The sequence below is a fragment of the Lissotriton vulgaris genome, chromosome 5 (genome assembly GCF_964263255.1).
Source record: "Lissotriton vulgaris chromosome 5, aLisVul1.2, whole genome shotgun sequence".
Classification (NCBI taxonomy): Eukaryota; Metazoa; Chordata; class Amphibia; order Caudata; family Salamandridae; genus Lissotriton; species Lissotriton vulgaris.
In genome coordinates, this window is record NC_141693.1 from 622,449,287 (window position 1) to 622,462,033 (window position 12,747).

At 45.8% G+C, this 12,747-nt stretch overlaps 1 protein-coding gene across 1 annotated transcript in view; it reads right to left on the reverse strand.

Annotated features, from left to right (window-relative positions):
* RGR (retinal G protein coupled receptor) overlaps positions 1–12,747 on the reverse strand; it is a 192,687-nt gene that overhangs the window by 114,481 nt on the left and 65,459 nt on the right. Inside the window, exon 3 of the mRNA XM_086920152.1 lies at positions 6,903–7,024. Coding sequence (XP_086776278.1) covers positions 6,903–7,024 — 122 coding nt within the window. The remainder of the gene's footprint in view (positions 1–6,902; positions 7,025–12,747) is intronic.

A 12,747-nucleotide genomic window follows, 5' to 3' on the forward strand; every position in this document is an offset into this window, starting at 1 on the left:
CCTGGTTCACCACCAACCGCCAAGAAGCCAGACGCTCCTGCAGATGTCTCAAAAAACAGCAAAACCACTGAAGACCAGGCCACCTACAAGAACGCCATGACAGACTACAGCCAACTCATAAGATCCACAAAGAGGATCTTCATCCAGAACAAACTCCTCACCAACTCCAGCAACTCAAAGGAAATCTTCAACATCATTCAGCAATTCACCAAACCCCCCCAGTGAAGCCACGGATGTCACACCCTCCCAGGACCTCTGCAACAAGCTTGGCTCCTTCTTCCACCTGAAAATCAAGGCCCTCTACAACTTCAGCGAACAGACTACAGAAACCACCCTTCCCGCTAGCGACGACAGCCAGCCCACCATCAACGCCTGGACCCCAGTCACCACCGAAGATACCAACACATCCATGAAGAGGACTCACTCAGGAGCCCCCACAGACCCCTGCCTGCCACACATCTGCCACAGTGACGCCGCCGCCATAGCACCTGAGCTATGGTGCACCATCAACGCCATGTTTGAATCCCGCACTTTCCCCAACGACTGGAAACGCGCAGAGGTCAAACCCCTTCTCAATAAACCCTCTGCAGACCCGATGGACCTGAAAAACTACCGACCCATCTCTCTCCTACCCTTCGCAGCCAAGGTCACCAAGAGGATCTTAAACGCTCAGCTGACTAACTTCATCAAGGAGGACACCCTCCTCGACCCTTCCCAGTTCGGATTCAGCAGTAACCATAGCACCGAGTCCGGCCTCCTTGCCGCCATAGACGACAACCGCACGCTCCTCGACCAAGGCCACACCCCGACCCTCATCCAGCTAGAACTCTCCTCAGCCTTCTACACCATCTCCCACCGCACTCTCACAGCCAGACTCCACGACGTTGGCATACAGGGACAAGCCTCGACTGGCTCCGTTCCTTTCTCGTCGGCAGAACCTAAAGGATCAGACTCCCACCTTTCCTCTCCGAACCACCGAGATCAACTGCAAAGTAACCCAAGGATCATTGCTCAGACCCATGCTCTTCAACATCTACACGCCCCCATCGCTTCCATCGTCAGACAGCATGGACACAGTATAGCATCCTATGTTGACAAAGCATATTTGCTCATCCTCTCCTTCGCGAAGGACCCCAAACCACCAGGCTCAGCTTCCAGGAAGGAATGAAAAACGTTGCAGCTTGGACGAGCAGCAGCTGTCTGAAGCTCAACTTGGAGAAGACCCAAATCCTGTTCCTTGGACAGACCCCCTCAGCTTGGACAACACCTGGTGGCCCCCTGCCCTCGGCAACTCCCCCATCCCTATGAACCACACCCAGAACTTCAGCATCATTCTCGACCCCTCCCTCAACATAACTCGCCAGATCAACGCCGTCGCCTCCACCTGCTTCAACTCACTGCACTTCCTCCGTAAGACTTTAAGTGGATCCCCCTGAAGCCAGAAAGACCGTCAGCCACACACTCATAACTAGCAGGCTTGACTACGGAAACACCTTCTGAGCTGGAATCAACAAATGCCTGCTACACAGACTCCAAACCATCCAGAACACCGCGGCCAGACTCGTCCTCGGCATCCCTCGACATGAGCTCATCACACAACACCTATGAGACCTCCACTGGCTCCCCTTTGAGAAGAGATTAACCTTCAAGCTACTCACCCACATCTACAAATTACCCCAAAAACAATAGACCCAAATACCTCAACGAAAGAGTCTTCTTCCACATACCTAAAAGAAACCTCTGCTCCGCTGACCTCGCCCTAGCAGAAGCCCTGCGCATCCGCAGAACCAGAGCGGGTGGAAGAGCCTTCTCCTACATCGCAGGCAAGGCCTGGAAGGAGCTCCCAGTCAACATCAAATACTCCCCTACTAAACACAACTTCATGAAGAGCCTTAAGACCTGGCTTTTCAGCTGACTCGGAGCTGCCCTCCCCACCCCCGAGTGCCTTGAGAACCTCATGGGTGAGTAGCGCGCTCTAAATATCCCCTGATTGATCATTCATGTGCAGTTAATGTGTGCCTTCTATCATGCTATTCATTTAAAAAACGTTGATTGACTTGAAAGACATTTCCATAGTAGAAGAAAGCTTCTGCTTCCTAGGGACTGATTGTAATATATGTTGTTTAATTGCTAGATATAGATCAGCAAGTTATCTGTACTATCTGTACTTACACATGTTCTGATACAGGTCTCATGCTGACGGACTCAAGTTACATCCTATTAAAGAGGCCCAGATATGCTGAACCTGGTCTGGGGCTGCTTATGTTTCTATTCAGAAGGGACCACTGGTGGCAGTTTTGGCTGAACTGCTCCTATTGGACCAGGACCTAGACTGATTTGGATGCAGCTGACTGTCCTGTTCCTGACACACACACCCCTCAACCAATATATGGACCCAACCTATGTCAGATATGATTGTCATATTTTTGGCCATATTTTTCAGTTTTCTGTTTGTTGTACTCTCACTCCTAATACCTCCTCTCTTCCACTTTTATAAGATCCTGCCACAGTGTGTCTGCTGTCATAGGGGAGGTTTCTGTACAGAAGTGTCAAGTTGTGTGGTATGAATTCGTATATACAACATTTTAATGACCATTTTGTGAAGCAGGAGATGCAATAATCCTTGTTAAGTAAACTGATGATAAAATGTCAGGTACCTAGACACACCCCTGAAGGCTCTGCTGCGCAATGTAAAGGATACTCCATCTGGGGTGCACAAGCTTACTGCCCTCCAGCTGACTAAGCAAGAGTGGTGATGTCATGGGGCCGTGGTCCGGTACCCACTGCTAAAGACTAGCAGCAGATCAACACCTACTGCCAGCAGCAACTAGACGCTTTCTAGATGCAAACACCCCCTCAGCCTGGATCCAAGGATATCCGGGAACCTTTAAAGACTTAATTGACCCTCCGTGGCAAGAGTGAGTGCTTGGAACTGGAGACCCGGTCAAGTGATAGAGCTGCTCCACAGCTGTTAGACGTAAGTGGCTCTTCCTGGTGGTGACTCTGGCGACCAACGTGTTTAACTGAATACCGCCACTGCAGTCACATGCCATGCCTTGTAATAATGCCCTTGCATGTAATGCCGAATTGCGAGTTGGGAGAGTTCGGTGGGGAGGGGGGAGGGGCACATGGTCAAGTTTTCGCATATCTTAGGACAAGAGCTTGTATTCAGCAGTGAGAATTTTCACTTTTCCACCATGTGGCATTTACATGTTGAGTTATTGACTTAGGGGATATATTTTGATTCCACATTAACAAAGAAAAAATCAAAAAAAATTATCGAATTAGTGTTTTGTATATTTTACTGTTCCTAGACCTCTTTAGAAAATGATATTTCAAGGGCAGCATTGCCCCAAATAAACAGCATCTGAATGCAGAACTTGGGTAACCTCACACTACCTTTATTATCTGGCTGGTGGAGGTTTCAGGATGCAGAGTCCAGATAACAGTGACCCCATTCCCAAGGAGTGTTTAGGGCTAGCTGTGAAGCCTGCAGCTATCTCTGGAGACAATGTGGTGCAATTGTCACCGCTGGTAGGTGATATGTTTGCAGGTTATAAGGAGAGCAGGTACTTAAATGAATGCACAGTATTCTACAATGCTCTATTTACATTGTGGAATTTGGGGCGAGGAGATCAGTTGCCATGCTTGCTCAGAATATGCATGCGAAAATGCCTCCAGCAGGAGAGATAAAGTAACTGTTGTTCTGGGAACTCAGATGTTCACTGACATACATTTAACTCGGGCTCTCATAATACAAAGAAATAAAATATCAACGTATTAATGAGGCCCTAACTTTCCATATCAAGAAACTAGGAATCATTCTTATAAACCTGTTGTAACCGTTTTTAAATATTTACACATGTTCTGGGGTGCCCTGAAACTTGCAGTCACACTTTGGCGACAAAAAATCAGCATCTATTTTCTGCAAACTTCTGAGCAATGAATTTCTCGATGAAGAGAGTGAGGTCACGCAACAAGACATATGAATAATCTGGAGGAATCTGTGTGTGTGTGTGTGTGTGTGTGTGTATGTGTGTGCGTGGGTGTGCGTGTGTGCGTGTGTGTGTGTTTGTGTAGAAGACTTCACCAACCAGAAACTTTTGACTATACAGAAGACTTCTTGACCTATTGATTTTCCAACTGCACATGGGCAACAGATTAGTTGTGTAATGTGAAATTAATTTGATATTATACAAAATGAATTGGGATCTTGGAAAACCTGCGCTTAAGTATTACTCTCCAACCATGGGCATACATGCCAAGAATTACTAAGGGCTTGTCGTTTCATGACACAAGCCGTCGCAAGGAAACGCAGGTCTGTAGCTGGGATTTACTGGGCCATGCAAAGCCATTTTGCGTGGCTTTATGTGGTTAGTTAATGCAAAGTAAGCAAAGGCAGTGCGCTGCTTTGTGTTACTTTGCGCCAGTGAGACAATCCATGGGTGGAGAATGGACGTTCCCATGAATCTGCCCATGGATTTTGACGCAATCCCAGATTGACTAAGGACAGTAAACCGGGGATTGTTCCAAAATTGGTGCTTTTCACAGACCCAGGCATACCAAGGAAAAATATCTGTATTTCTCCGGGTTATTTTCTCTTTTTCTTTGTGTGATGCATTCCACAACACACACAGAAAAAGGAAAATGCCTTTAGAGACTGTTTTGTGTTGATAGGTACCCCTTCCTGCACAAAAACAATCCTGCCTATAATGCAGGCACCTTTGCAGCAAGGCACTAGGGGCATATTATCAAGCCTGTGCGCTAAAATTATCGCCGCTTTATCGGCCGAAAACGGCCGATAAAGCGGCGATAATGGGCTTGATAATATGCTCTGTGGAATTCCAATCGAAGCCCATGTTAGATGTCTTCACATCTAACATGTGCTTCGATTGGAATTCCATAGAGCATATTATCAAGCCCATTATCGCCGCTTTATCGGCCGTTTTCGGCCGATAAAGCGGCGATAATTTTAGCGCACAGGCTTGATAATATGCCCCTAGGTTTTGTACGTAAAATTGAGGACGGGCCACACAAGTACTCTAGCGAATGAGCAGCATGAGTGATTTGATGTTTTTTTGCTCCACAGGCTCACAGCCACTGCACACCACCCACAGCTCGCCTTGCCTGCTGTGCAAACCCTGACAAAGATATCTTTACAAGTGTATACTGGGGAACCTATTATTGCTTTAACCCCTCCCCGGCTGGTGCCGGAACCACTCCGTCATCAGCCACGGTTGCGCTGTGCTGATGACGGAGCGGTTCCGTCATGGCCCGCTCGGCACGCCTGCGCGGCGCGGATTCCGCCTGCGCTGAGCGTTCCATTGAGCGGGCAGGGCCGCAACAGAACCGCTCCGTCATGAGCACAGCGCAACCGCGGCTGGTGACGGAGCGGTTCCGTCACAAGCATGGGTGCGCCGCGCGGCCCCCTCAGCACTGCGGCGGAATAGCCGCCGCAGTGAAGGGGTTAAAGGACAGTTTTTATGCTTCAGGCTTTTTGACCAGTCGCATGATATCATTTGGGACTTGTAGCTCCCAGTAGGAGCTAAAGTCTCCCTGCATTAAAAGTGCTGTTAGATTACAGAGCAAGGATTATCTGATGGTTTCATGCAAGCCATCTCTGAAACTGCATCAGCGAACGGATCACTTACATATCTCACTGACTGTCACTCTTGGATGTACAAACCACGTCCACACTTACCTCAAACAGCTGTAGCATTTCACTCTTCACCGAGCATCCCTAAGTATCATTAGCAATCATTAGTTGAGGTGTCTGAGAGGATGTCATGTTCTTGTGCACAATTGAAGGTGCTTGGGGTAAAGTGCTTGCTATCTGGAGGGATTGATGCAGATCTGCAGCCATGGTGGGATTGTGGGTGACAAGCCTGTACAGGGCATTGAGTGCTGCATGCCATCCGCCTAGTTCGCAGTGAGGATTACGGGGGAGATTTACTTACATTTCACACTATGCAATGCTGCAAGGCAACTTGCTGAGCTGTGTTGCAAGATAGGAAGAAAGGGAGACAGCAGAAATGCACCATATTTACAAAGATATGGCATAGTCCTGCTTTTGCCTAGCACTGACACACTGTGTGCTGCCTTGCGCCAACATAGGCGCCCTTGTGCATTGGTTCAAGGGTGCCTCTGCTGTGGGCAGGGTGTTTTTGTGCAGGAAGGTCTCCCTTACTGCACAAAAACAATCCTTAGAGGCATATTCCTTTTTCTATGTGTGATGGAGAATGCAGCACAGCTAAAAAGAGGAAGAAACACAGAGAAAGAAAGATATTCCTCCTTGTACGCCTCACTGGGGAAAGCTTAAATGTAAATGTAGTGCTTATATAGCGCACGTATCACCCCCAAAGGGGTCTCAAAGCGCTGTACACATACCGCTGTAGAACCCTTCCTGGCCTTTCCCTGTGAAGTGCCCACTCCTGGGCACCCCCATGGTGAGGCCAGGAATCCTAGCGCTGTTGAGGAGATAAAGCAAGCTATTGCCCAGAGTTGGACCCATGATTGGAATAGGCACCGAGGCGAGAATTATCAGGTACGGGGAAATTGAGCCCAAGACCCGCCGAGGCGGGGAATTGAACCCTGGTCCGGGCCAGACTTCTGCATTAGGGTCTGCCGCACTAACCATTGAGCCACATTTCTCCACTTTGTAACACATTGACACATTCCCAGGTTTACTAGTGTTAGTACATCTGAGAATGTACCAAACTCCATGGTCCCAGATTCAATGCAGACACCATTAACCATCAATTCCACCTATGATGGTCTATGTAAAGGTTTTTGTTCAAATGCAGAACCAAAAGCCCTGGGCAGCTCTATGGCTATGATGGTCGCCCCGTAGAAAACTCATGAATTAACACATAATAAATAAATAAGTAGCTATGGAAACTTACTGGTACAGTACTGGTTATATCTGTCCCAGGCAATTACACCACAGGAGCTGATGCTGGATAAAGCTGTTACGAATCCCTGGAATCCATGAATTTGGCAACCTTCGGAGCCATATGGCCAGTACCTGCAAGGCAAAGCGACAATTTCAGTGTGTATCTTGGGCATTCAGAGATATAAGATCAGGAAATGTGAAAGAAAAACAGTAAGCCAATTTGACTCTAGAACATAACATAGCAATAGTAGCAGTATCAGAAAAGCAGAGGCAACAGAATAATGCAAACAGAGCATGGAGCAATACCTCAAAGACACTGGCAATAGCAATAAAGCAAATCTAGCAGGTCCGGGCCATAAGGACAACACCTAGATTTAAGAAAAGCATTGCCACAATGAGATTCTGGCAAGCTTAGAGACAGAATGAAAATACCTCCAAGGTAAACACTTCTATAGAAGTCTAACAAAGAAGTGATCATGTTCTGTATGGAAATATTTCACAAGGCTTTCCAAACATTTTGGTATTTATTGACTGCCCTGTGAGAATAACCGTTTAGCCATTGTAGCGTACTGCACCACAAGGAGAGACTAACTTAGAAGACAAGGCAACCGTTTACAGTTTACCAGCGTTAAGAAGGAACATGAGGAAAGCAACCTGTTGATGAGGTTGATGGAACAGGAATGACTGGTAATGGCTAGAAGTCTACTGAAGGGGGACAAGGAAGTTTGCCGGAAGGGCAACACAAGATTTAAGTCTCTGTAATATTTTAAGGGAGTTTAGCCCTAGCCATGCAGAAATATAATGCAAGCAGTTAGGAAAGTCCTCCAATGCAGATGGAATAAAGTGGTTGACTGATATGATTCACTGAGTGTTGTCAGCATACTTCATGGGCTTTACTCTATGTTCTCTGATCAGTTGACCGAGAGACCTTAAGTAAATATTGAACAAGGTCAGACTAAAGGAACATTTCTGATGTACCTTTGTCCAGCAGCTTTGGACTTGGAATGAAAAAAGGGTTGGCTGAAACGCTATCTTCCAGGTAGGATTTACACAAGCTCAAAGTGGAGTCTTTGGTCCTGACCTCAGTCAGCCTGGAGATCAAGGTGTTGGGACTGACTGTATCCAAAGCAGCAGGCAGATAAAGTAAGACAAGGGTCGCAAAGTAACCATTGTCTGCTGACATTATGAGGTCGTCCAGAATGGAAGCAAGAGTTGATTCAGTGCATGTGCAGGTCGGATCCCCAACTGAGCGTGATCCAGCAGAGAGTGATGTTCCACAAAGTCTGGTATAAGTTTAATAATATATTTCTGCATCATTTTCACAGGGAAAGGCAGGCAAGGTGTAGGCTACAAATTACTGAGGACTGATGGATCAGATTCTGCTTTTTTCAGTAGCTGAACCACCATGGTCTTTTTCCACTCTGTAGGTAGGGAGCCCATGGAGAGAGAATGGTTACAAATAGACAGTGGTGGTGTAGCCAGGCAGGCTGAAATTTCTTTCCAGCTCCTGAGAGCATAGGAGAGAGCCAAAGGAAATGGAGTTGTCAATTTTCCCAAAAATCTAGGTGTAAGATCATCTATAGTTGGTGTAATGCTACTAACTTTGGGGTTAATGCTCTCTTGTCAACTAAATTGGTATGTTGATGAGATACAATTGCTGGTTGTTCCAAGCTGGCAACGACAATAAGATAATGTTATGTTATGTTCTGTTATAATGTTATAATGCGGTGTATATTTGAGAAAATTCACTTCAGTTAGGTGTAAGGATAACCAAGCGTCGATCAATCATTTGCTTGAGGTGTATACCTCTGTAAGTTGCCAGTCATTACTAAAATATTCTGAAGCACATTACAATATTTCCATACTGAATGCTATGTCTTCTTTGATAAGCAAACCCAGGTTTGTATGGACCACAGGGTAACCCTGTCTTTGTATAACTATACATATTTAGCATATTCAGTACCATATTGGCAGAACTTGAAAGTAAAAATCACAGCCACTATGAGTTAGGAAAATATGATAGCCATAGATCTAGTGCCTGTAAATTAAATTCACACCATCTCCATTGTCCTGTAAACAATGTTAATCTAGCATTTTCAGAATCTAAGGGGCATAACCTGGTAGGCTAAGGTTAATTGATGCTGTGAATATGGTCCATTAAGAGCCATGGGCCAATATCTGGAATCCAAAGCTCAGTGAAAATATGAATCATATGTATGTCAACAAAAAGTTCTAATAAATGTTTGCCATTTTCTATTTGCTTGAAGGACCTATGTGGACTTTGAAAATATTACAGTGCTTAGGCCCACGCGGTATCCACCCAAGAGTTCGTTCTCCTAAATGAGAGATGTGAGAAAGTATCTCTTTTTGCAAGGTCACCATCAGACCTAGCATTTTTTTGGCGTGTTTCCCCTGTCTTTTTGCTTTTTGACCTCCTAGTTTTGGCTCTGTTTTTGTTGGTTTAGTGTCGCTGCGCACTTTCTCACTGCTGTTGAGTATTAAAGTGCAAGTGCTCCTGTTGTAAATTGCTAGTATGAATTGTTGTTTTCATGATTGGCATATTTGATATACTGTTAAGCCCCTAGTAAAGTGACTGAGTATGCCAGTGCCAGTAAATCAAAGGCTACTATTGGGCTTGCAGCACTGATTGAGCTACCCACATGAGTAGCCCTGGAAAGATATCTCGGACCTGCCACTGCAGGGTCTGCATGCAGTTTGTAACTGCCATGTCGATCTGGCAAGTGCACCCACTTGCCAGGCCCTAATCTTTCCTTTTCTTACATAAAAGTCACCCCTAAGGTAGGCCCAAAGTACCCTTGTGGGCAGTGTGCTGTGTATGTTAAAGGTAGGACATGTACTAGTGTGTGTGGCATGTCCTTGTAGTGTATTATAGTGCATTTCGTTTTTTTCACTATAGAAAGGCTATCTGTCCCATACATAGGATAGAATGGGAGTTTTATTTCTAATATCTTATAAGCATGCCTTCCCATTAGGATAAGAAAAAGAAATGGAGTTTAGTATGCCTGGACTCAGAATGTAAAAAAGCATCTTTTAGTAAACATGATTTTTATGTTCTGTGTTTGAAAATACCACTTTTAGAAAATAGGTATTTTCTTGCTTAGCCATCCTGTGTGCCTGTGCTGGGATTGTAAATTTGACAGTCTGGTTTTGGAGTGACAGGGGCTGGGGATGTGCATTCTCTGCAGACATCCACCTGGGGAGTCAAGGTTTGTCCTGCCTTCCCTGGATGAGTCAGGGCTGGGCTGAATAGAACTGGGCTGCATTTAGAGTAGTGGAAAGAGATGTCCTTGCAACTGAATGGGCCTGGTCTGCTTTAGACAATGCTGTCTCCACCTCCTGCTGGGAAGCGGAGTCAGCGAGGACCAAACTGGTTTGGCCTAAGCACAGACACTCTCTGCCTGAGTGAACAAAGGAATTTTGAGTATAAATATTGGGTCCCACATACCAGAATTTTAGAACTCGCTTGAATCAAGGAGCCTGCCAAATAGAAGAGTTGGAAGAGCTGCCAAGAGGAGAACTGCACCATTGCTGTTTTGTTGCTTTATCGGGTTGACCTGCAGTTGCTGCTTCTGCCTTGGGCAGTAAATGGACTGGACTGAACTTTCTTTACTTGAGCTGAGTATCTCCAAGGGCTTGAAGTAGAGCTTGCCTCCTCCCCTGAAGTCTCTGGGGCTGCAAAGACTTTACAAACCTCTGAGTACCACTTCTGGAGCCGCTGTTTCAGTTGCCAAGGAGAAGGCACTCTGTCGTTGGCTCCATGTCCTGAAGGCACTGCAGAAGGCACCGACCCATCTCACACCCCAACCATGGTCTCATCGACGACGACGACGGCCGCCACCACTACCGAGCTGCTGCTTGCACTGTGACTGGTGTGCACTTCCTGGCTTCACTTCGCCACTCTGGTCTCACCGACGCTGTTGCTGCCTTCTGACTTTGACACCCGTGACCGCATCATGTCTGAGGGCACCGCTCGTAAGTTTCATGATGCACCACCTCATCCCACACAGCAGTCGGGATGACAGATGCCAGCTCGCGCTAACCGGCTCTGTCGCTTGCACCACAACCTGCCATCACCACATCGAGCACCGCCTCGCCTGGCACTGTCAGCCTTGGTCTCACTGATGCCACCTGGACGAGCGTCATCGAGCCGCTGCCTGCATTACATCATGAGGGCACCTCACCCTGCACCGCTTTCATTTTGCAACACAATCGCGATGGTTACCCTGACCGACTTGCACCAACGTGTCGCTTGCATCGAGAAAGGTACTGTTCTTGAGTCTGTCAACGCTTTAGCTGGCCCGTATTGTTTTTTAGTATCACAGTAGCCCCGAATGGATCTAACGACTCGGAAGAACTGTGTTTTTGAGATATTTCAGAGATTTTAAGGATATCTTGCAAAGTATATATTTTTAAGAACTCTATGTTAGGTTCTTATAGTTCTGGTCTTGTTTTATATACATAAAAATATTGGACATTTTTCTATACTGGTGTGGTGTCCTGTTGGTTATGTGCAAATGCTTTACACACTGCTTCTGAGATAAGCCTGACTGCTAGTGTCAAGCTACCAAGGGGGTGAGCATGGGTTATTTTAGGAGTGAAATTCTAGGAGTGTAACCTCTCTTATCCTGACTGGAAGGCAGGATCTCTGCTTGGACAAAGGTGCGAACCATTGCCAACAAGAGGCCTCCATTTCTAAAAGTCCCCCATACTTTCTGTGGATTTATTGTGGCTTGTTCTTTAATTCTGATAATTGGAGCACTATTATTCAGACCCCAATTTATGTGTTCTGACCCCTAAAACTTGGTAAACTGGCCAACTCCTAGATAGCATGTTACATTTTCCAGTAAGGCCATAGCATATGGTGCAGGAAATGACCCAAACTCTCGGGAAGTTATTTGTCACCTGTGAACTACAGCACATGTTGTGCCACTCACTAGGCTGACAATGAAAACATGGCTATAGGCATACTTGTGTAGGCTGACTCCTGCAGCCGTTAAACCTGCAGGCAAGCCTGTCGAAATAACCCCTTTTGACAGGCTTTGAAATATTACTTAAATCACCCCTAAGTAGGCCTCGTATTCCACAAAATAGGATGCTTAGTAATTAAAATTCGTACATGCAAGAATTTAATGTTACCTACATTGACTAATCTCCAAAAGCTTTTTTTACTGTAAAAGCGCAACATCTGTCCTATGAGAAAAACTAAAGTTCAAAAACAAATCATAACTCTGCCATCTTTGGTTCGGGAAATGCTACCAGAATAATTCAACCACTATTTTTAATACTTTAATACATATTTTGGAAAAGTAACTTTTATAAAGGTAAACTTGCTTATCTAATCCTACGATAGTCTAAGTAGCATTGTCAGAGCATCCAGTTAATAAGCTGTAAAAACTGCTCCCAGAGCAGAAACAATGGCTTAGGCCTTTTGGCAGGAAGATCTGGTGTGAGGTATTTGACTTCTTTCAGCTCAGGTATGGCAGTTGAGAAGGGCTCAGGAACTTTATAAACTTGAAAAAGACCCAGAAGAGAACTGCTTATTCATAGTTAACTACAAAACGAGGCCTGGAAAAGACAAGCATTTGCTCTCCGGGGTCCTCTGTAACCAGTTTATTACCAGGTCAGTGGTGAAGTTAAGGGAGAGGGGATTACTCATTTTCCTAAATATACAAGAGTAGCACAGTAGAAGCCTCAATGACGAAAAGGTGCAACCATCTTGGATTTGACTCAGAATAGTGCCCCATGAGATTTTTTGCAGTGAGAAAAACAAGATGGGCTGCAAAAATGGGAAGGGTAGCCCCTGGGTACTTTTCTCTCATTGATTAGACAGCGTC